The following is a 25,864-nucleotide window of genomic DNA, read 5'->3' as shown; positions in this document are numbered from 1 at the left end:
TTTTTAACGAAGTTTTTTCTAATTCCTTTCCATCCCTTTGTATTTTCACTATATTTTTTGTACATTATTAAAGTTCATATATTTATAAGTNTATATTTATAAGTAATATAATTTGCGAAAACACTAGCGCTATTGAATAAAATGTAATATTCTAAGAAAGAAGCACTTCAATTGCTGTAATACGTAAAAAAGTTAATTTAAATTTTTAACTCTTAGCGGCAAAATTTAAATTGCTAAAGCCTGTATTATTCTACAGTAATCTGTCCTGCTTGATTCTGTCAGATTCTGTCTATGGTTTTTGTTTAGAAAAAAAGTTCTAGGTTAGGTACAAGGGTTTTTAAAAATCGTTGTTTATAATTCTAGAACGCATGTGTTTAAGAACTTGTTGTTTTGATCTGAATATTTAAAGTGTTGACAATAATTTTACCGTATTACGTTAGCATTTAACCCTACAATACGTATTGTTTTTTTAAGACAGTAAACGTAATAAATAAATATTGATTTGTTAAAACGTAAAAGGTAACCTCCACGTAGTGTTACACGTGTTTTCAAATCCCATTAATAGGAAACCTCAAGAATTGTTTTAATAGAACGTTTGTTAAAACGCCATAACGCTAGAGTATTCTATTCAAATGGCTACTAACTGCATAATGAAAGAAAATTGTAATTCGTTTAATGAAACATACACTGATGATGATGGCTTGACTGCTGATGAATTAATTTCCTCTGCTAATGGTTTAACATACAAGTAAGTTTATTTTTCAGTGTATTTAGTATAAATTCATTAATTTCTTGGTTTGCAGTGACTTTATTCTACTGCCGGGCTACATTTACTTCTCTGCAGATGAAGTGGTAAGTTAATTAGAAGTGGAATAGTTAATACCATTAAATATGAAGTATTCTTATGTATTTTAAAGGATTTATCCTCATACTTGACAAAAAGAATTGTTTTAAAAGCTCCCTTTGTTTCTTCCCCAATGGATACTGTTACAGAAGCAGAAATGGCAATTGCAATGGCTGTAGGTTTATTATAATATATTTAATTCAATATGTCATTAATAGCTGAGTGATTTTAGTTATGTGGTGGTATAGGCATTATACACCACAACTGTTCACCTGAATATCAAGCCAATGAAGTTCTTAAAGTTAAACGTTATAAACATGGGTTTATTCATGATCCTGTAGTATTAGCACCACATAATACAGTAAGTAGAACTTGGATTGGTATTAAAAATCAATATGTACGTGAAATACAATAAAAAAAGTATATATATGTAACAGGTTGCAGATGTCTTTGAAGTCAAAAAAGAACGTGGTTTTTGTGGAATTCCAGTTACTGAAAATGGAAAGCTTGGAGGAAGGTTGGTTGGAATTGTAACATCTCGAGATATTGATTTTTTGGAACAAAAGAACAATCATGATGTAAAATTAGAAACTGTAAGCTTCATTTAATTAATAAAATAATAGAATTAAATGTAATGCATGTATTTCATGTTTTTTAGATTATGACAAAATTGGAAGATCTTGTAACAGCCCAGGCTGGTGTTACACTTTCAGAAGCTAATACAATTTTGGAAAAAAGTAAAAAAGGCAAATTGCCTATTGTTAATGCACAGGGAAACCTAATAGCTCTTATAGCAAGGACAGATTTAAAGAAATCTCGCAGTTATCCTACTGCGTCCAAAGATGAAAATAAACAATTGCTTGTTGGAGCTGCAATAGGCACCCGTGAAGATGATAAACTAAGATTGGCTTTATTAGCTCAAGCTGGCGTGGATGTCATCATTATTGTACGGATACTGTAAATTGATATAATATGTAAAGTAAGCTACATTTACTTCTTTGTAGGATTCATCACAGGGAAATTCTATATTTCAGATTGAAATGATAAAGTATATTAAAAAGACATATCCCAATTTGCAAGTAATCGGAGGAAATGGTATTTAACTGAGTGTAATATTGTATATATTCATATTATTTTGATTTAATTACAGTTGTCACTGTAAAGCAAGCTAATAATTTAATACAAGCTGGTGTGGATGCCCTTAGAGTTGGAATGGGGAGTGGTAGCATTTGCATAACACAAGAAGTAATGGCTGTTGGAAGACCACAAGCTACTGCTGTGTACAAAGTCGCAAATTATGCAAGAAAATTTCATATTCCAGTAATTGCTGATGGTGGAATACAATCTATAGGACATGTTGTAAAAGCTCTATCACTGGGGGCATCAACTGGTAAATTAATACTGTTTTATTATAAATTACAGAATAATATGATAGAGAATAATTTTAGTTATGATGGGGTCATTACTGGCTGGAACTTCTGAAGCACCTGGTGAATATTTTTTTGCTGATGGTGTTAGATTAAAAAAGTACAGAGGGATGGGAAGTTTAGAAGCTATGAGCAGAGAAGATGCACAGGGTTCTGCAATGGACAGATATTTTCATAAGTAAAATAAACAAAAATCCAGTAAATATTTTACTTATTTTTCAATTATTAGCGAAATGGATAAAATGAAGGTAGCCCAAGGTGTCAGTGGATCAATAGTTGACAAAGGTTCTGTGTTAAGATTTGTACCTTATCTTCAGTGTGGATTGAAACATGGATGTCAAGATATTGGAGCAAAGTCTGTCGCTGAACTGAAGTATTTTTTTATTTAATTTTTAGAAAAGATAAAAGCATTAACGTACATATTTTTTATGTTATAGGAATATGATGTATAGTGGTGAGCTGAGATTTGAAAGAAGATCTCATTCTGCTCAAATTGAAGGAAATGTTCATGGTCTTTTTTCTTATGAAAAGAGGCTTTTCTGAGACACATTCCTTATTCCAGCAAAAGTAGAAAGTATAAGGAATAACTTAAAGAAGACAAACCAGATTTATTAAATAATTATTATCGAAAGTGTCTATATTGTGCAACTTTGATTTACAAAGTATTGTAATTGTAAATTATTAACTAAATTGAATCGTATTTTTTGTATATTGTAAGATATTTACTCTATATGATTTATCATAAACACTTAGGTGTAATATGGTACAAAATGAAAATATTGAATCTAAAATAAAAAATGGTACTTAATAATTAACTGCGTCTTCTTATTTATCAATATACCATAATAACAATAAAGAAGAAGAAAACGAAGCTTCATAAATTATTGTGCTCTGTAAAATAGCAAATTTGAAAAGTAAAAAGTTTATTAAAAAAAAAGGATATAAACTAGCAAATAGAAAGTAATCAGGTAATAATTTTACTTAAAAAAATTGTTCATAGATGCTGTTTTATGGGCAATGACACGAAATTAAATTAAATTAAACATTTGGCATGTAATATTTCAATTTTTTGATTTTGTAATTTTTGAATTACAAATTTTAATTTACCGCCTATATTCAATATAAGGATAAGGTATGCAACTTAAAATGCAGCAGTGCTCTACATGACACATACAAAGTTCTACAATTACTGTAAATATTTTGCTTTCCTCGAATCCAATGGCGCTCTATTTAAATTTGAAATATCTTGGCGCAATTGCTAAAAGGAAGATATATTTCATTCAAAATTACTTTATGATACTTAACTTCCAAAGCAACTTAGTCTTTTTAGATTTCACTACGAAATAGGTTCCAACTCGTTATTGTATTTTATAATGCGAACAGTATATTATTTGCTTTCTGCATAGAACCAGTATTACTTAAAGTTAAAATTTAATATGTACCAAAACTACTGGTAGGTTCTCTGCTTATTGTAATATAAAGGCATAAATAACAGAAATTTCGGCGAGCCATCTGTAAAAAAAAAGAAAATTTATGTAAAGTTATGCCAATGTGCTATTTATTATAACTTCTTCCAAGTTAAAATTTAACCGAATAACTAAATGTTTTAAAAGTGACTAAAAGTTAACTGGTTGATTTCTCATATTCTTTTTTGCTTCATTTCTTGTTCTGAAAGTCATAATTGAGCAAACAATTTCTTGTAGGATTATAATACTGTAAGTTGGGCTAATACTATTTCTGACTTTCAAACGACCTTAAATATGATGTTGAAAGAAGATACGTAGTGGACGATAAAAACACGTAAATTTTTTGTGCTAGTTCATTATCTTATTTATTGCTATAGTCTTGTAACCTAAAATTAATCAATACAGAGAATTTAAAAAAGAAAAACTTTATTTTCAGACTAGTATTCTTTTCTACAAAAAGCTGGTAATTTATTAATTTACTAAAGTAGGGTACATTATAATTATTGAAAACAATTAAGTTAGTTTTATTTATTACATTTAGTTCTAAATTATACTGTGCGTAGTATGCAATTGATTGGTTAATTAGTTAACGTAAGGGATATTTCCTACTTTCTACAAAAAAATCGTAAGAAAAAAGATTAATAATTAAACAATAGCGCGTCACAGAAACGCGTAACTAAGAATCCATAGGATTTAAATGGGAACCCCCTGGTAACCTTACGTAATTTATGAAGGACCCCTCGAGTATGGATTTCTAAATATTAAAATCAATTAGGTAAAAAGTTTTTTGCCACACTTGGAAAGTTGTTTGAGTGTGACTTAAAGAAAATTATTCTTGGTGTTTAGTAAATGGAAAAGCATTTTCTCTCTCGCAACCTTATCCGAGCCCGTCATGTTCAATACAAAGACGAAAACCAGATGTCTGCAATTTACTGAATAATCTTTAGAAGTACCTCCGCAGTATATGGATCTACAGCATTTTCATCATTTTGTTCGCAGTTTATCTAGATATAATTTAATTTAGATGATTATGTCTTGTAGAAGCTACTTTTATAATGCCACATCTGTTTGTTATTTTTAACATAAATCGGAATTTAATTCTTTTAAATATTATCAACAAACTGTCAATAAAAGGGCATTACGATTGATTAGGAGAAAAAAGAACTTACAAGCGTTACATCTAAATAATATTAGTATTAATATNTTTATACGGTTTCAATAGTTAATGTTTGAAGTGGTAAATTAAGAAGCTACTAAAGTTTAACAAAAAAAAAGAAAGAAGAATTTTATCAAATTACACTCGTCAAAACTGTGGCAGTTGGGAGTCACCATCGGTGCTATTTGTGTCTGTTAAAGCTTGGTGGTATCAATTTCAAATAATGTTTCTTCATATTACAAGTAGTAGACAAGAGGTCATTGTCTAATATATAAGGTGGACTTCAGATGTTAAATGAAGGCGCCAACTTTTGTAAAAGACAAAGTGGCGTTATTTAAAGTGACAACTTACAACACCATACGTTCAAAAGTTGATTGATATGTTGCTTACTTTTAGGAAATACCATTTAATTTCAAATTTGTTAAAATATTGCCTTCACGTGTCGTCTTTTGAAAGAAACGAAATAGAGAGTATCTTTTATCTTTCTGTAGGGATGAGTAACGAAATACAAGACAAAATAAAACGTTAAGCTCCCGGTTCTCTTTTTACGAACTTGCATATAAAGTATCAAATTTTTAGGGATTATAATTTGGTTTTCCCAGTTTTCTACAATCGGTACTTATGCACACCTTTAAAATTGTACCTAAGTTCACTAGAGATACAAAAAAGTTCTCATTTAGTTATATTTATTTCAATAACTTTATTGAATCCCAAAAAACAGGGCGAGAGAGTAAAACAGTTTGTATTTCTAGTGTAACAAACAAACTTATTCTATAACAGGATTGAATTTCCTTTCTGTTGGCTCAATGGGGGGTTTGTACAACCTCTGGTCCAGGGACGTAGTTACCGATGGGCCCGGGTGAGTCAAGGCTCATACATTGAAAGTTCTGGCCCATATGCCCTAAATAAGTACGCCAACTATTCGGCGTTTTTATGTAATGATGCAACTTAGGACAAGTTTTCCTATCCTTTTTTGCGGAACTTGCTGGGGTGTTTTGAGTTGTACGGAAATCCACCCTCGTCCCCTGCGGAAAACGACTGATGGCTACGTTTCTGGTAGAGTTCGAAAATTTTTTACGAATCTATATTGGATTTATCTAAAATCCAAATTTTGAGTTTCTGGATAAACAAATGGAAGTGGTAGCAGATAATACCTTTAAAAAACTCATTTTATTGACCCTAATACTCTTTATTGGACTTAGGCATAGGTATATTACTTTATTAGTTAAAAGGACGACTGAAAGTCTTAGGACAAGTTTTCCTATCCCTTTTTACGGAATTTAGGGTATATTGAGTTGTATAGAACTGAAAACCTATCACGATGTTACGAACCACTGCGTAAAAAGGCTAACAGCTACTTCTGTGCTAGAGTCCAAAAGTTTTTTACGAATCTATATTGGATAAGCAGATAATCCCTTGAAAAGGTGTCTTATTTTATTGACCCTAATAGCTAATATTTTATTATTATTATTATGCCGAAAGTGCCTAGACACCTGATGTATTATATGCCTTAATTATTAAATTGTTGACTGAACTTTTCAGTTCGACTGGGTAATTGCGGCAGGGTGTTACAAGACATTTTAAAAAGTAGTTCATTTTTTTGTATTGAAATGTTTCGACGCATCGGGACTTGAAGTAAATGTGTGAGAGAGTCTTGTGAGGACATGCACTTGTTATGAAAATAATCCATTAGAAAGACTGGTAATAAGTAGCGGGAATTGCTTGTACTAAATTAAGACGATAAGATTTAGTAAAAGCGATGCTGTATAATAACTGTGGCTTCTTATCTAAGCTCTTTCGACTGCCTTGTGAGAATCTTAGGCCATGTGTGTCACTGGCGCCAGGGCAGTCTGTCCAAATTCTATTCAACCACTGCAAAAAGTAACATCAATATCTGGTCTAGAATGTTTATCAGCTGTTATTTCTTATCTTATGTTTTGCTAATAACATGGATAATTAATTTCTTCCTATTTTCTTTTAAACATCCCTAATAATGCACCGTTCTGAAGAAGATCGAGAAAGTTAAATCATTCAATTCTTTACGTAATTCTATTGTGTGGTCTCATTTGTCAATAATACATGAGGACGAGAAAAAGTGTAAGTATTTAATTATTTTTTATTTNCGCCCTTAATATCTGGCCGCCCTAGGCCCGGGCCTACTGGGCCTTAGGGCAAATCCGCCAATGACTAAGGGTACATTAGTACTCTATACTCTATAAATATAGTATATATATATATATATATATATATTTATTTTGATAAATAATGATGATAAAAACATGATCAGTTCGAAAGTTAAGTTTTTCTCCTTATGAATGATAACCATTTATTATTATCCTGAAATGTTCAGTGGATTTTACTAAGAGGGTTAATAACAGATTGGTTTTTCAAAAATAATTCAATATTTGTGTTGATAGCATACTACAAATAAGGACGAAAAATTAATGTACACACGAAAAGAAATGTTTAAATAATTTGGAGGAAGTGATATATTCTATATGATAATTTGAAAAAACAAAATTGCCTTTGCGTATCCTGGTCAAATATCAGAGTTTTTTCTGTAATCAATAACCTCTAGAATAGTGTTGAAATGCCAAAATCAAATGCGAAAATACCCCTTCCGCAATGATAATAAAGGTCAAGGATAATATAAGGATAATTTTTCTGAAATCGAAAAAAATTTATTCAAGTCAAATATGTGTGTAAAACACTAAATAAATTTGTTTTTTTATGTTTTTCAATTTGGTATGTTAATCATTAATGTTTGTAGTATCTATATGTACGAAGTATAGTCAATTTTTCCTTTTTTTATTCGTAGTCCTGAAAAAGGATAATCGTCCGAAACAATTGTAGGTACACTTTTTAATGCGTTTTTATTTAATTTAAATTTATCAGGTATCAAAATATGTTTTATGAAGAACCGTCTCAAAATCCACTACAAAAACTGTTATCTATCCTACGGCTGTACCACCCCCGGCGAAGCTAGCACAGGTCGGAAATATAACAGTTAATAAAACATATTATTTGCTGCAATAAGTCCTTACATAATGGCTACGTTTCTAATTCATTTAATTTGATAAGTGTTGACACAAAAACCTTTAAATCCATTTTTTATTTAAGTTTTAAAAAAACAATTAAGAGGGTGAGAAATAGGAATTGGTTCAAAACTGATTTACGTAAAAGGTTTGTGCCTGACAGAAAAATAGACAGTAGAGTTTTTAAAAAGAAATTTAACATTTAATTAGCATGAGTACGTAATTTTTGAATCCTTCCATTTTCTTTGAAAATTTTAGTTTGAAAACGGTAATTAATTACGATCTAATTGCCTCAATTTCGAAAACGAATAACAATAACATAGGAATAAAAAGAGCGTAAAATAGCAGTTTCTAAGCTATTACAACACTATAGTGAGTCAGTATTTAGTCGAAACGACCGATCTCATTAGTAATTAGTGTCTCGCTCTAAAATATCGTCGTATCAGAGACAATTGATTTTCATTATGAGGGGGTGGACTAAAATAAGATCCACCTAAATGTGCTTTTCAAGCAATGGCTTTGGAGAGCTTAGACGAACGCTCCACCCACACAACCGTCTCTCCGAAACAGTAATTCCAAAAAATTCAGTATACTTTAAGCGATCCAAAAGTTTACAAGTGTTAAATTCATTTTCGAAAACGATATTCTCGAATCTGTCCGCGAAAAACGAAAGTTTTCCAGTGGTTTTGCGAATATTATGGCGTTTGCTGGATCTCCTAACAACGTTCAGGATGTATATCAGTACGCATATGGCAATTCACAAAATGTTTATGGGAATCCCTACATAACAGGTACCAACTATCTTTTATCTAATTAGATTTGTCAACGAAAAAATTTGTTCTGATATAAAACAAACAATAACGTCTTCAGGTAATTTAATGTTATTTCCTATAAGGATTATAAAATGTACAGCTTTGTTCTTAAAATGGACTTATAACAAAGTTACTTGATTAAAATCACTAATAATGAAACGGGAAAGTCCGTATAAATAATATTCTAGCGTACTAGATTGTTTGATTTTTTATCACCCACAATCAGATATCTACGAGGAGGACGAAAATTGTGCTTTACAGCGAGTGGCTAAAAAGGCACTTTTGCCTTGTACCTAAACGTAATCGGTGACTATCTCCTCTCATAATACAATATTCTAGAACTAATTGTCTACTACAACGTTTTATTGAAAGATCGAATTGCCCCTTAATCCTACGTGTGATGCTTATAACCAGGATGTTTTCATACAATCAAAATTTTTAATGAAAATGCGATAATTTTGAGGTATTTAAGGTGTAACTAAACAATTGCTATAAAGCATACGGGTTTGAATGTTTATATTCGACATTCACCCTGAAGTACATCTAACTTTAACAGTTTTACTTAAAGGCATATAAGAGTTAAGTAAGTAAATGTTAAGTGTATATACTTATCTACTTAACTTTTTGTAGTTATTTTTTATGAATTTATTAATAAAAAGATCAAATTGTGCGTTAAGCTTACTTTCGAAATAATTCAGGATGTTTTCATTTAATTAAAATTTTGACGTCTTCTAGGTGGAACTAAACAATTGCTATAAAGCGGACGGGTTTAAATGATTGCATTCGGCATTCACATTATATTAAAAATTTTAGTTAAAGTCAAGTAATAGTTAAGTAAGCAAATGTTAACTTATTAATCAATTTTGGAAAAAAGTAAAAAAGGCAAATTGCCTATTGTTAATGCACAGGGAAACCTAATAGCTCTTATAGCAAGGACAGATTTAAAGAAATCTCGCAGTTATCCTACTGCGTCCAAAGATGAAAATAAACAATTGCTTGTTGGAGCTGCAATAGGCACCCGTGAAGATGATAAACTAAGATTGGCTTTATTAGCTCAAGCTGGCGTGGATGTCATCATTATTGTACGGATACTGTAAATTGATATAATATGTAAAGTAAGCTACATTTACTTCTTTGTAGGATTCATCACAGGGAAATTCTATATTTCAGATTGAAATGATAAAGTATATTAAAAAGACATATCCCAATTTGCAAGTAATCGGAGGAAATGGTATTTAACTGAGTGTAATATTGTATATATTCATATTATTTTGATTTAATTACAGTTGTCACTGTAAAGCAAGCTAATAATTTAATACAAGCTNTAATCATATTTTTATTAACTTTCTCTAAAACAACAAAAATTAATATTTGAAGCACATATGTTGGCATGATCATACGTTTATTATTCTGATTTTTTACGGCTTCCCTTTTTAAATATCGAACTATGCAATAAAAACTGAATGCATTTGTTTAACAAATGTTTCCCTAAAACACAATGCGTGCTATTGCGATGGCCTGCGGTACAAAAGGAGTCATCAAATAAAAGCATGTTGCAGGTTTTTAAGAAACCTACTTATTTGAGGAAGAATGAACTTTTCATCAGTGCACAAGATAAATAAACGGAGACTTTTAAAATAAACTAAAAATGTATAATGAACCTAAGAATCGACTACCGTATGAACTCGATTAATATTATAAACACTGTAAACTCGCATTTTACTCGATTGAACTTTTAATATGACAATAAAATAGACTGTTTACAAATCCGTTAAGAAAAAAATTAAAATAACTGTAGCAAACTGCTAGTTTAAGGAATTTATTTCGGCGAATAGAATTAATTATTAATAATGACCACTGAATTGTTAGAGATGTTTATTTTGATGGTATATCTGTAGAAAGAGTTAAACTTGAATTAATACAAAATTAGTTTATTATATTTGAGTAAACAAATTAAAATGTAGTATAGAAATGATGATGGGGGTGTTTTTTAGAAACGAGCGTATTATGTCATAGTGAGGAATCAAATTTCTGGTCTTCAAGTCCAAGATCTGATTCTCCTTCTTCAGGAATAAAAAGTCAAGCTTCTGGTGGAAGTCCGTATCAAATGTATGCCACTTTATCGTTCTCTCCTGATGAAGGAAAACATTCCCAGTATAGATCAGGTAGTTTTTTTATGCGACATGCTTTATTACATCTATCTATTATTAAAGTATCATTTATCGTTTATCTCGAAAAATATTAACTCAAGTAAACTGATACTAATGTCAAGTACCGCCCGCGTTTGTCTATTATTTATTACTATTACCAATTAAACAAATATTTCGAAATTTTATTTGGATCCCTTTTTACAATATGCACGTTTATAGGGTACAGTTTAGGACCAATTCATTCTGAAGCGGATTCGGGGGTGCATTTGGCGCCTCCGTTTGTTAGGGTTGTAAAAAGACGAAGTACCGCTAATAAAAAAGAAAGGCGAAGAACACAATCTATTAACAATTCGTACGCGGCCCTTCGCGATTGTATCCCCAATGTACCAGCAGACACAAAACTGTCGAAAGTAAGTTTTAATTTCCATAGTTGCAATTATTGATTTTTGGATTATATTTTTCTCTCCTGTTTAATCAGATTAAGACATTAAGGCTAGCCACTTCATATATATCATATTTAACTGGAGTTCTGGAGACGGACGATCCTGCTGGGGGATTCAAAGCTGAATTGGGAAATTCCGGAAGAAGATCTTCGGGATCTTCATCGATAAAAGACTGTTCCAATAGCCAACCTTCCCCAGAAAGCAGTCACATACCAGTAAGTCAATTTAAATCAGTTTACTTTTTTTTCTTAACAAAATTCTGAATACTCTTTACTTACCGAGGGATTGTATGTCGTATTAGATTTTGTTCTATATTAAATCCTTATCGTACCTTTCAAACACAAAATCTTTTTATTTTCATAAACACTGCCAAAAAGGCTTCCGTAAGCACCATATCCGGTATCTAATAACGAAACCGCTACTGTACTTTTCTTCCACCCGCTCTGATAAAATTTTTCAGCCGTAGAAGTCAATCGTACCATTATCCAATTAATTCGATTAGAGGTGGAGACTATTCCTTTTCAATTATTTCTGTGTGACAGTTATCAGAAAGGTCTGCACCCTTAATGTACCATAATTGAGCCGAATAATGTAATTACCACCCCTTCATTCACCCTTCATAATTTGATATCAAAGTGAATTGCACTGAGATACATCGCAATGAATTATTCGATAATTACTTAATTACGTAAAAAAATCAAGAAAGGAAACGTAGAGGCATAATAAAAATCAAAAGTTTGTAGAAAATGTCTCAATTCTGTACCTGCTGATGTACTTTACAATCAATAACGGAAGACAAATTTGTATAAAATCTGGAAAAATATTTATTTGGACCTTGTCCTCTTTGATTTTAAAATTAAAAAAGAGTTGGATCATAGTTAATTTCCAATGTTTAAATATTTTTTAATTTCCTAGTTTTGCGAAATATCGTTAGAAATTGTTAAATGTGTAAAATAAATAAAAAATCAATGTTCGAGTTAGAGAAATTTCAAATTAAAGAAAATTTCTTGTTTTAAAAATGCTTCGTTCGTGTTGTCTTTTCCGACCGTAAGTGTTTTAAAAGTGTTGTTTGATAAAGGAATTTAAAAGAGTATGTTGATACAATTTGCGGGGATAGTCCCTGATGGATCTGTTAAGTGGTTACCCTATATTTAAAACTTTAATTTGGAACTATTAGAAGAAGCAAACATTAGAGATTAGTAGAGAGATATTGACTACTGAATGCGTTTAAGAGAGGGTTAATTTTTATAAACAGGAGGATTGCGGTAGTCGTAGGGCCAAAGGGAGGACAGGTTGGCCTCAGCACGTGTGGGCTTTGGAACTGAAACAAGAACAAACTCTTTAACGGGATGTTAATATTCTTTACAACCTGGAAGTGTACCCTTGAAGTCATTTAATTTGTAGATATTTCCTCAAATTGTATATATTAAATCTATTTTAAGTTTACCAGACCACATGGCCCTGTCTTGTATACATTCACCTACACCTGTAGTTTATGTATTACGGCTATATTTACAGAATGTCTACAATTTAAATTTCGTATGGATTCTTGTGTATTTTTGCCGTGAATTTTATGTGTTTACCTGTTTACTTTTATAAAGCAATAATATTTTTTAGGAACGATATTTATAGTTTATGCAGTTTTTTGTTGATTAATAAAATTCCCAGTACATAATATCCTTCTACTTTATTTTTCAAATTCCATCCCTTTAAAACTAGGTAGGTATATTACAAATCATTTAGATTATTTATTAACATAACTTAAATAATCTGTGCAATCTAAATTAATTAGCATTATGATAAATTTTATTAACGTCCTGTACATGACAACTGATGTTATTTCAATTATTTGCATATAGAATTACCACAAATGATTTAAAACCGTAAGAAGCATTATGATATCTTCAAAAAATAGCCGAAAATAGATTTTGTATAGTTTACGTATTTTAGACTGCAATTATTTTGAGTATATATAATTGTAAGGTGTTTGATAATTAATGAGCGATAAAGTTATTTTTTTAATTGAATTTGTACTCATATTAATGTTTTTCAAACACCATGCATATGCTCCTCTATGATTAATTGAACCAACTGATAAACGTATCAGATCGCTACTTTTTATCTATAGGTCCTAAAACTTTTAAAAATTGACCAATAAAGAGACAATTCTATGAAGCTGTGTGTTGTGACTTCCGGCATCTTTAGTGTTGTACCTGTTACCCGTGCATAACGTATAAGAGCCGAATTTGTGTGTAGAGTATTTTGATTTAAATAGTGTGATATAAGTGTTTTTAAGTTTCTTACGAATCCTCTCGACTTGTGTTCCAAAAAATGGTAAGTCTGACATATGTAACCGTAGTATTTTATTGCTTAAAATTGTTTTAATCTCAATTTTAATATTTACAAAATGGCGTCAAGTCGTATAGGAGTTCGCTCATACTGTAGACAATGGCGGTAGGAAAATTAAGAATATTATCTATAATCTATTAGAATATTGTGCGTCATACACGATTATACATTTAAACTAAAGTTTCGAATAAGACATTAACTGTTTTAATGTCGGACACTTGTGGATTGCTGAGAATAAAACTTAATTTAATAACACCCTGTAGAGTATGTTTATAGTATTTTTGAGGTGCTTTTAACAGTTCTTCAGCAACTTGTTTAAGCAATGCTTCATGTTTCCAAAAGTTGAGTTGGATATATAATATTTAGCAAGGATTGTCTGCTTTGGTTAATCGTTTTTGCTGCAGTATTTATATAATCATTAAAAAATTTAACCCAAATTTCTTTCAACGGCTTAAGTTTGGTTGGTTTGAGATATTTTTACAATGTTACTGTATAATAAAAGTTGTACTTTTACCTATAAAGGTAATTCATAAAGTTTTTGAGAATTGGAGAAAGGGCCGATTTCCATGCTTACTAAGTAGGTGTTTGAATACATATTTAAATATAATCAAATTAAAGCTGCTTTAATTTCTTGTAACTCCATAATAACATAATAAACAAACTTAAAAACTTTTAATTATTTCGCTAACACAGTGGCTTTTTCAGATTGAAGAATAATAAAACTTTTATTAATGTAATATAACAAGTTATATTATTATTGTTCCACCTGAAGAAGCCACTGTTTGATGATAGGTATGCATAGTTGTAACTGAATACTTCTTCTGAAAAAGTATTTATATGTGTATTTAATACTTCTTCTGTATTTTACCCATGTATGCCGATTTCCTACTCAATTCTTATAATAATTACGTAAATAAAAGTCAGTATCAACAAATTTCATATGCTGATGTGTACGATGTGTTGCATATCTATTTACAAATAATTTCTTTAAATTTTAATCATTGATTGATATACTCTCCTTGCCATAGTTAAAGTAATCATTAAATCGAGCTTTACGTTTCCTTTGAATCCTATACATCGTTTTAAGGAGACGCATTTTTTGCCAGAAATTAAAAAACCATAATGACCGACATCAGTGACAATACGACAACAATTGAAAAAGAATGATGGCCGACAATAGCAACAATACGGCAACAATTAGAAAAGAATGATGGCCGACACTACGTTATAGTAGAGCAATAAAAATGGCCGACTATTGACAATACGAATAAACGTAGAACTAAAATCTATTTTTAATTAACTTATACTGAATAATTATGATGGATGATGATTTAAACATTCGCTTGATTTTTCTTTAAATTTGTTATTGAAGTAGGCACCTTGTATTCGGCAAAAAAATCCCAATCTGGCCTTATTTACCCAAAATTATCAATAATACATCGAACTCAAGCATACTCTATATTAATACATACTTCAAAATACACTCTTTTTGCTATAGTTAAAGTAATCATTAAATCGAGCTTTAAGTATCCTTTGATTACTATACATCGTTTTAAGATGTCTTTTTTGCCAGAAATTAAAAAACCATAATGGCCGACATCAGTGACAATGCGACAACAATTGAAAAGAATGATGGCCGACAACAACAATACGGCAACAATAGAAAAGAATGATGGCCGACACTACGTAATAGTGGGGCAATAAAAATGGCCGACTATTGAAAATACGAATAAACACAGAACTAAAATCTATTATTAATTTGCTTATAATAAATAATCAAACAAAAACGAAACCAATTTTAAGCTATTTTCGATATTATAATTCTATATATTACAGTTGAAATAATTTGAATATTTAATAATAATCGTTTTCTATCAAATCACTTCATAAAAGCATTACTAAATTATGCACTACACTAATGGAAATTTGTAATTTTAATAAAACAAAATTGATATTTTCTAATTTTTATTTGGACTTTCAAAAAATATTGAATACACTACTAATTAACCTACTTCCTATATTACAAAAGGCACAGCGAGTGTACTTAACAGTACCGATTACAGTTCTTAATTAATTGTTTTTTAAAAGGGACTGTACATAATTACATAATGTTAGATAATTTAGAAGAAATATAGAACTACAATCTGCTGACTAATAAAATACCTTTACAGAAAGTTACAGAAACCCTGATTTTCCAAAGAAATTTTTGGGAAATTTTTGAATTACTAACTTATACAGATCTTACAAGTATTATTTATTAAGCTGTAAATAATTTTTGGTACCTCTGAAAACAACGATTAATCAATTAAATTATTACTTTTATACAATTAATAACAAAACACTAAATAAATATATTTTGAGAATTAAAATATGACTAAAAGATGACTTGACAAATTTCATACATAAATATAAATACAATAAAATGTTATTGCATATCAAACATTATCTGCAAAACATGCATTTACCTTCGAAACATTGTAACTAAACTGTAATGACATTTTTAAGTACAAATAGGAACACATGTCACTCCCTGACTGGCCAAAACCAAATAATTTTTGCAGTTTAAAATTGTTAGATGCGTTTTTATTTATCTGCTATTATTATTTTGTATCAGATCCTAATTTGTTGTTCCATTTTTATGTTATAGATTCTTAAATCTAATACTGTTTACGTATAATAAACGAAGCGAAAACACAATAAAAGAATGGCAAGGAAAGTAAATTAAAAACAATAGAAAAACTTTTTTTGAGCACCATAACTATTAAAATTTTTTGTCATGACAATATTAATTTTTTAAAAATTTTGTTGTCGTTTACGTTTTGTGTCCATGGCATCTAAGATTGGTTGTCTTTTTGTTTGATATCTTCTCCTCAGTTCGTCTATTTCTCTCTCCATTTCGGCATCTAATGTTGCCATTCTTTGTTGTAATTCTTCATAGCTTAAAAACTTCAGCTGAAAAAAAAAAACAAAACTCATTATTTATCATTTTTATGTTGTAATACTTACAAATTCGAAATCTCCATCAGGGAAAGGCCTTTGAATATTAGGTTTGACATCAGGTTGTTCAATAGGGGGTGCTTGAATTGGATTCATTTGCAAATGAAAATGACTCTGAAAGCGATGTTGGTCTTCAGGATGGATATCTGGACCATCAAGTGTAGTTGGTGTTGCCAGTCCATTTCCCTGCTGTGTAATTAAATAAATTTATGTAAATTTAACTTCTTCAAAGTGAAACAAGTACCTTAATTTCTGCTTCCTTTTTATCAAAATGATCTAAAAACAGAGGCCTGTATTTTTTCCCACCCTCTGTGGATCCTGTATCATGTCCTGTTGGAAGTAAATATGTAATATTTGTATAAGGAGAACAGTAAAAACTTACTTTTCATAGTTTGTTCATCTACATCACTATTGATTACCATTGTTCCTAATTCTGATTGCAGTTCTACCAGTGTTCCACTTTGAGACATTGGTGCTAAGGTTCCTCCTCTACCTGGTACCAAGGTGCCTTCATCTTCACATTGTACCATTGTTTGGTTGTTTACTGCTACATCATCATCCTATAAATGTCCAGTTTATTATAAAACCACATTCAATCAGTAACAATATTCTTACAGACTCTTCTTGAGCATTCTTATTGGCACCTGCACAATTTGTGTGTACTATATTTCTATAACTCTGATTCTCTCTAATATCATGTGCTTCCGCTATCATTTGTTGAAGAATACTTGAGGGCTTAGCATTACCTTTAAAGTTACATAATTTAATAATATTAATTCTTTCCTGATTAATTAACCTACCTATAAATACATGCTGAAGTAAATCAGAAGCTGTGGCACGTTCTTCAGGATTCTTTACAAGACATACACTAACAAAGTCTATAAACTCTGAACTCCATTGATCTGGTTCTCTAAAGGAAGGTGGAGGTTTTGTAGGAATCATAAATATTGCTCTCATAGGATGAATATCTCCATATGGTGGTTTACCTTCTGCCATTTCTAAAGCAGTTATGCCCAAGCTCCAAATATCAGCTACACAATCATAGCCTATCTCTTGAATAACCTCTGGAGCCATCCAAAATGGTGTTCCTTAAGACATTTAAATTTGCATACATTGTAACTACTTTTTTTTTTTTTTAAATACCTATCACTGTATTCCTTTTCGCCATAGTATCAGTTAACTGTCCTGCAACACCGAAGTCAGCCAACTTGGCATGTCCCTCAGAATTTAATAATATATTTCCTGCTTTGATATCTCTATGAATCTTTCTTCTCAAATGTAAATATTCTAATCCCTTCAATGTATCTGACAAAATTGTAGCAATTTCATCTTCAGTCAACGTCTTTTTTCTTAAGCGCATAATATCAGAAACAGAACCTGCACCACAATATTCCATAACAATCCATAGATCTGTATTTTTAAAATAACTTCCATAATATTTAACAACATACGGACTGTCACATTGCTGCATAATCGAGATTTCTTTTATTATTTCTTGAAGATCTGTGTCAACAGGTACTTGTTTAATGGCCAATACTTGGCCAGATTCTTTGTGAAGAGCTTTATATACACTTCCATATGACCCTTCTCCTAATTTACAAATTATGTCGAACACTTCTTCAGGTTGTCTTGTTAAACTTTCTTCTGATAACTTCTTAAGTTCACTAGAATTCATCTTAAGTGAGTTGTGAGTTACTGATAACAAATTTGGCTAGTAGTGTCTAATCTAATAGAATTTATCAGCCCATACCTGATATTAATGTCTTGTGAAAACTGAACAAATTAAATCGTATCCTATTTGTTTACACTTATTTAAGTTATAATAGCAAAAAAACTTTCAGAAACGTGTAGCAATATAGACTCACCTTTTGGAAGACATGTCTTTGAAATAATAGTCATTAATTGCCTGATGAAAATAAAACACTCATCTTTTAACTTTCGATTATTGCTTTATTTTAAGAGATTAACTCTTAAATTTCATCACCACTTTTAGCAGAATTCACTTGTGCAAATAATAGCACTAGCAGGTACAATCAGTTGTCTCATCTGAAGTTTGACAACTGAAAGAACTACCTTAATTAGTTCTTTTATCCGATTATATTTATCGAAGTTCGACAAATTACGGATTAAAACAAACTTTAAATTTTAAGGAAACCTGATTTTATGAACAATAAATGAAGAAAAAGAGCACTAACAATTGACCAACCAAGTTAAGTTTAACCTTTAACCACAAATTTTATGAACAACAAATAAATTATCTATGGTTTCCAAATTCGAATCATAGATGAACGTATAAGTACTACTTTAATTTTGGACAGAAATACATGATGGCGCGATGATACAACAAAGTTTAAAAAACTTTTAAATAATTCATATCGTCTTTGTTTTGAAACTAAATAGTGTTTCTTTATAACTCAAATTAGAAATATATATTTATAAGTCGTAATAATTAGTTTGTATTATTAAGAAAGTACGAACCTCGAAATTGTAAGTATTTCTTTATAACAGTGATTTGTAATTCTTAAAAATACTTAAAAAAGAAAAAAGTATAAACAAAATGCAGAAAAATTATTTTATTTACAGAAAATGCTAATAGTAGAGAAAACAATTCTGTTGGCTAATTTGTATAATCTATATACTGCACAATGATTAAAATTACATAAAATATTTATATGTATGTTTACCTATTTAACAAGAAAATTATTGCAATTACCTACTATTCAATAAAAAAACTGACAAGGTACCTAGACGAATACATACCAGCCAGCGTGTTTTTCAGACTTCGTCTACAAACACGAATAACGTGCAACGTTTTGTTTAACATCATTGTTTTCGTACTAGTACGATTTTTAAAAATCTAAATATACCTACATACATCAACATAAGATTAATTAAAACATTAAACAAACTGATATGTAAAAATATAAAATGAATAATGTACCAACACCATTTCTTTTTAAAATATCATCACATGGTTTGCAAAAAATTGTGACGAAAAATAGATAATAAAAATTTTTATCCGTATAAAACTCATCAACCTGACTTGAGTGTTATACCAACGACTTCTAAAGGCAAACATTACTATATCTCAAATATGAATTTAAGTGAAAGGCACTGCTATATGTTAGTATAAATGAGTGTATAATAAGAATTGTTATATCTAAGATTGCAGATAATCATTATCAGTATTTACAAATAGTATTATTATAAGTCATTAAAGGCACCAAATGGATGGATTTGTTTAGTATATGAGCACATCGACAATTGATACAAAACTGTTAACAACTGATGTTAACAAGAATTGTCAATAACTAAGTCTTAAAAAGTTATAAGTCAGCCCTTCCTAGAGAAATGGGAAGGGTGATTATAACAAATAGAAAACACAATTGTTGGTCAAAGTATGCCATAACACATACCTACCTATCAATTTAAACATAATACTCTAACATACAACTATAAAGATAATAAGATACATGTTGTTTACTTTCTACAGGGTGTTTGTTACATGTACTTCACGTCGGATTAAACTGACAATTTATTTTACATCGTCTGAATTAGAAAAAAAAAACAATTTATACAGTTTTGCCGATTTAAATGTTAATTTAACTATGAGAAGAAATATAGAACTAGTATGATCCACGTGACAAAATAAATCCTGTATTTGTGTATCTTTTTTTAGGCAGCAGCTATTTCGTTTAGGACTCCCTACACATTTCATTCAGACTTAAATGATTCGTGAGTTAATAAGTATTTATAAAAAGTTGACATTGTACTTTAATATGTATATCATATCATAAGGCGGTTGATTGAAGTGATAAAATTTAGTAATTTACTTTAGGCCTTATACGTTTACCACATGCTAAAATTGTATAATCGAAAACTACATAATATGTATAAAATTTGTAAATCTACCAAACAGTAAAATAACAATTTTATATTATATCAAATAAAAAACTGTTATAACCAAATTTAACGGTATCGTAACGTCTTAATTGTACACAGATATTAATTATTGCCGTTCGAAAGCGCATATAAAACGATTTATTGCAAAAACCAATTAAGAAAAACAGTTCACAGAAAACAGTACTTCAGCTGATGTGGAGAGTTCTAACACTGGTTTAAAACAATTACGTAAAGAAATGATTAACTTTCATGAACAATATTTTCGAAAATTCAGAACCGAAATACTGTAAACTGTACTCTGAAAAATTTAATGGATTCGAATAGAACAACCAGGCACACATTGACTGGCATTACAACCAAATTAGACCATTGTCCGACCTTGTTGTTGCCGGATTTATAAGACTCTGTACATCGTCCAAAATAACGCTAGGGAATTCTTCGCCCAGTTGCAGAGAAGGCACTAAATCTGTCGAATCTATGTTATCACTTAACGAAGAAATATCTGGAGTATCTAAATTATGTGTTTCACTTCCAACTTCCATGTTATCATCCATATTAGCTAAAAAATCTTCCGGAGTATGTGGCATTGAATATGATGTTCCCATACCTGAACAAACAAACAAATATCATCCTTCAGCCTCCTTATATCATCCCTTCATTCAACTCGTCCAAATTACATCGCGAATGTTTAGAAATAATATCAAATTAGAAATCTCCATACCCGAAATACTGTGCACAAAGACATTATATTTAAAAACACTACCATGTTTTTATCTCCTACAAAACACCTAACAATATACAGAGTGACTGTTATGTTATACCTAATATAATTAGTTAATTAAATTAAAATCACAAGAACATGAAAACAATTAGAAACACTCCAGTTATCACAATATTATGTAGCACATACAGTTTTTACCACCCAGTTATAACAATTTGCAAAGCAAGGTAAATCAGGATTTATTTATGTAGGAATATAAAACAAGCTTTTAATTAAAGTTGAGATATTAAATTTCTAAACGAAAAAGAATATTTTTAAAGATTACCTAAACCACTATCAGCTGATTCTTGACGAGAATGGTCAGTCAAGCTAGATAAAAAGGGATCCATAGGTAGCTCTGTATTGCTACCCCTTAGCATTAATTCTTGTTGACGTCTAATCTCTTGTTGCCGCTGTTTAAGACGCTCTCGTTCTAGTTGCAATAATTGTAAACGTAATTGCTGTTGTTTAGCTGGTGACGATTGAGGGGACAGTGAGCTAGTGGCATGCCATTGCGGTTGAACTATACCAGGAGTTCTTTGTAGATGTTGAGCTAAATTCAATAACGCATTATCATTTATTATTTACTCTTTCCAAACATACAAAGTCACAGTTCTCCGTCAAAAAAAATCCTAATTCCTTCGTAAATAATGTTAACATCAACATTGTTTGTTTAACAAAAACGTGTAGTTAAAATAGTTTTCTGAATATGTAAGTTTTCGTTTCTATAAACTGAAAAACAACGAGCACAACTTACGTATCCTCGGGTCAAACCACGACGTAGTCCTGGTTTGATGGTTAATAAAATAAATTTCTCCCTCCGGAGTTTGAGCTTGCTCCCAACCTTCAGGCAAAGGCCCCAAATCAACTTCTGTACTTGTTTTTGCTAAGAATAAATTTAAATTGTTATTAGAGACAGACAACACCACACAATTAAATGCAAAGTTCGACATTTAATTTTTACTTCTCTAGTTTAAAAATTAACAGTAATTTATCAAACTTATAATTAACTATACTTTGTGATTGTGTGGGTGAAACTTGGTGAGATGTAAGTAGTTGTTCCGCACTTTGGTGTTGTTGAGATGCCACCTGAGCTGCTAATGATTTTCTAGGATCCTCCCAAGTTGTTGTGCGAGTTATGTGACTGCAAGGAAAATAGATAGTTTTGTTAATATTATCACAAATGCGAATGTGGAACAGGGTTATATAATAGGTACTAGTATTTTAAAAAAATATGAAAAATTTCCCGAATCAATTATTTCGAATGTGCATATTGGGAAATTTAAAACAGAAATCACCGTAAGGTGTAACGATTTTTCCCTATGACTCATACTATTGTTCTTTACATGGAATGTCCTAAACTATACACGTTACGATATTCTTCAAAAGGGGCAACCAACGTATGAATTGATATGAATTTTTCAATTTAGCTTTAAACTTCGCATATATATCGGTTATTAATTAGTAAAAAAAACAAAGTTCAAGGTTTGTTATAAAATATATACAAATAAATCCAGCTTATTACAATTTATTCAAATTCGTTAAAACAAAACCCATTAACGAGCTACGATGTAACCGGACACAGATCTTTTTCTTTAATTTCGTTGTTTTCACAAAATTTTCAAAAAAATAATTGCTCTTCTTTAGTACTTACATACTACAACGTTTAAATTTTTCAATTTAAAGAAACACTTAAAATTAAAAAGCAAGGTCACTTTTAAATTACGCGTAATTTTCTAATCTTAATTATCGAAAATTAATGGGAAAACGACAATGCACATACAAATTAGTCTATTTACCACGATTTTTTATAATCAAGTAGTTTCAAGAATACGTTACAGTTTTGTACGGTTACATATTAATAGATAAGGGTTGTTGTTTTAAGAATAATTTTATCTAATGGAGAGTATTAAAAAAAGCGTGGCGCTTTTTGTACATATACCTAATAGGTATCTACCTGCGTATTGTATCTTAAGAAATTAATTTTGTACGAAAAATATTAAATAACTAATTGCTCGAAAGAGCAATGTAAAATTTGATTAGCTGGAGGTGTTACACATCAGATGAAAAATAGCTATTAAAAATTAGATGAAAAATAAAAAATCGCTTTTTAAAACCGCCAAAAGTACGTGCTGTTATAATACTGAAACTTTTTTATTTCGAACTTTTAACATTATCAACAAAAACCCCTAAATAAAACAAAAATTAGGTGATAATTACAAATAATTTGTTCTTACTTAAGCATACTCTTTCTATATATGAACATAAATAAAATGAGTCGTTCTTTTATCTCCAGTAACTGTTTATATTTTGATTGATAATAGTTTCCTACATATCGCAGACAGGCACGGCAATTTCAAGATAAGAAGAAAAAAACTTAACAATTACGATGTTTCTTAACAAAATGTTCGTCTTTCTATTCAAGACAACACTTTGTGTTGTAACACGTTGAGGAAAATGTATACATACTAGTATGTTTCTTAAAATAGGTCCGAACTATTTATAAAATTAATAGGATCAAGCCTACCTATGTAAAAACTCATTAGTTTGTTTAGTTTCTGTTAAGACGAATGAAACACATAGCCCTGCTTATGCTATATTTTAGTGTTTATAACTAACTGATATATACTAAGGAAATGTGCAATAATTGCAAACAAAATGTTAAATACAATAAGCGTTTACGTACTCATTAAAAAAGCGTGTCACGAAATGCATGCTACAGTATATTACGTATGAGAGCAGTACAAAAACACCACCATTAAAGCCTATTATTCATTTCTTTTCTCACAGGGCTTCAATATGCTTACTTATTAGTCAGTGTTGTATTATTATTGTAATTGAATACAATAATCAAAATCAATTAAGAGCGTTTTACTGCTGGGATACTGACTTTATCTACTCATAAAAGTAATTTATGACTTGTCTTGTACATGTACCTTTTCTTACAACAGACTAAAATCGCTTTGAAAAATTGAAATTTAATTTATGCATATCTGTACTTCAAACTTGCCCTACCTTCAAACATACTTTCACCGTCAAATCAAAATTGTTAAGCAGTTTATAACAAAACAACTCGAAGGAGAAATTACGAAATATTTTTTTCAAGTTGCATACGTATAATCGACTGAAGTACAAAATAGGAAAAATTAATTGACAAAACAGAATCATAGGTGTTTATTCACTAAATTGGGGTAGATAGGGAATTTTCTTAGCTATTGAATCTTTTTCTAAAAATGAATAGAATAAAAATTATTACTGCAATTTTTTTAGGGTGATCAACGAATTTTGTAGGATAGGTTGTGCCTCTTTCTCAAAAGCGCCCTTGATTCACCTAACTTTTTATAAAATTTATAACCGATAACCATTGTTGCTGATAACAATTCTCAAGTTAAATTTATTTTTATAATTTCTGTTCTAGTAAATAATCGTATTATCTGGTTAATTGAAAACATTAACTTCATGTTATTTATTTATCATTTTTACTTGAAAATAGATACGTACAAAAATTAATACGATTTTCAATAGAAGGTAGGAACCGTACTGATTTTTAAAATACTATTTATTTATGGCAAGCAATTTATTATTTCACATGAACATAAATTACTCAAATGCAGTAATTTGGAAAATTAAATTGACGGTTTCTATTTTAATGTTTAAAAAAAATAAATTTGATTTAATGAGGTAGTTCCATTTAAAAAAAAATGACCAGTTTAAATGTGAATAAGCCTTGAGGCAAGTAATAATGTTGTGTTTGGCATGGACAGTAGGTACCACAGTTGAAAATAAGATTGATTATCTCTTACAACGCAGTCAATAATAATTTAAAGAAAATAAGTTTTTAATAACTCATTCATTTTCCTATTTAAACCAAAGTTACATAATAGTAAATGAAGAAACGACAATGTTTAAATTTCACTGAAAATGTTTAATAAATTTCTGAAAATAATGTTTTCTACGATATTTTCATTTTCAATAACAATAATAAAATCGTCAAATTTCAATTAAGTCATTATGATCAAAATTTTATTCTTCTGTTTGTCCCGCTTAATTTAGGCAAACATTTAAATAAATCATTACTTAATGGTACTCTAAAATTAATTATTTTCATAAATTATCAAGTGAAAGTTCTGGCAAATATATATACAAATGTGTGTAATGCATAATGTTTATATATTCATTTATTAACCATGAAATAGATATGCCAAATTCACGTATATAATATTTTGTGTTTCACAAAAAATCTTATCATTAACCGATCAATCAATAAACCAACTTTAAATTTCATTTGTCAACTTTGGAGTAGCTTAGTAAAAAGTTAATTTTTTGCGTCGAATCTTAAAAACAATATATTTTTGTTATATTTAGGCAGGTATCTGTTGTTTTATAATTTTTTTTTATTCTTATAAATGCCGCCGTAACATGGCGTTATGCGTGTATTTTTTGAACAAAACGAATACGTACAAATCTAAGTTGGCGAAGTTGTGAATGAAAAATGAGTCATAGCCTGTGTAATACAAACAAC

General features: G+C 30.0%; 4 protein-coding genes across 4 annotated transcripts in view; 2 read left to right on the top strand and 2 right to left on the bottom strand.

Moving 5' to 3' along the window:
• Positions 1-318: 318 nt before the first annotated feature.
• Positions 319-3,086, top strand: LOC108735300 (inosine-5'-monophosphate dehydrogenase). The gene is made up of 11 exons (XM_018467215.2): positions 319-748; positions 804-852; positions 918-1,019; positions 1,077-1,205; positions 1,282-1,437; positions 1,503-1,790; positions 1,849-1,939; positions 1,995-2,234; positions 2,293-2,449; positions 2,501-2,644; positions 2,709-3,086. The coding sequence occupies exons 1-11, from the start codon at positions 633-635 to the stop codon at positions 2,812-2,814; spliced, it is 1,578 nt and encodes a 525-aa protein (XP_018322717.1). The 5' UTR covers positions 319-632; the 3' UTR covers positions 2,815-3,086.
• A 5,425-nt stretch (positions 3,087-8,511) lies between these two features.
• On the top strand, positions 8,512-12,993 carry LOC108735302 (heart- and neural crest derivatives-expressed protein 1). The gene is made up of 5 exons (XM_018467216.1): positions 8,512-8,719; positions 10,735-10,905; positions 11,110-11,300; positions 11,369-11,548; positions 12,589-12,993. The coding sequence occupies exons 1-5, from the start codon at positions 8,626-8,628 to the stop codon at positions 12,676-12,678; spliced, it is 726 nt and encodes a 241-aa protein (XP_018322718.1). The 5' UTR covers positions 8,512-8,625; the 3' UTR covers positions 12,679-12,993.
• Positions 12,994-16,475: 3,482 nt separating this feature from the next.
• LOC108735305 (serine/threonine-protein kinase 3) lies at positions 16,476-18,921 on the bottom strand. The gene is made up of 8 exons (XM_018467219.2): positions 18,545-18,921; positions 17,823-18,343; positions 17,480-17,767; positions 17,295-17,425; positions 17,062-17,239; positions 16,924-17,009; positions 16,689-16,868; positions 16,476-16,634 (listed from the first exon to the last, which is right to left on the bottom strand). The coding sequence occupies exons 1-8, from the start codon at positions 18,556-18,558 to the stop codon at positions 16,476-16,478; spliced, it is 1,557 nt and encodes a 518-aa protein (XP_018322721.1). The 5' UTR covers positions 18,559-18,921.
• Positions 18,922-20,349: 1,428 nt separating this feature from the next.
• Positions 20,350-25,864, bottom strand: part of LOC108735287 (transcriptional coactivator YAP1-A) — a 9,783-nt gene continuing 4,268 nt past the window's right edge. The window contains exons 2-5 of the mRNA XM_018467194.1: positions 22,359-22,486; positions 22,100-22,228; positions 21,629-21,895; positions 20,350-21,189 (exon numbers count right to left, since the gene is read on the bottom strand). Of these exons, the coding sequence (XP_018322696.1) occupies positions 20,933-21,189; positions 21,629-21,895; positions 22,100-22,228; positions 22,359-22,486 (781 nt within the window). The 3' untranslated portion in view covers positions 20,350-20,932. The remainder of the gene's footprint in view (positions 21,190-21,628; positions 21,896-22,099; positions 22,229-22,358; positions 22,487-25,864) is intronic.

The sequence above is a fragment of the Agrilus planipennis genome, unplaced genomic scaffold, assembly GCF_000699045.2.
Source record: "Agrilus planipennis isolate EAB-ADULT unplaced genomic scaffold, Apla_2.0 scaffold15, whole genome shotgun sequence".
Taxonomy (NCBI): Eukaryota; Metazoa; Arthropoda; class Insecta; order Coleoptera; family Buprestidae; genus Agrilus; species Agrilus planipennis.
This window is presented reverse-complemented; position numbering and strand designations above follow the sequence as displayed.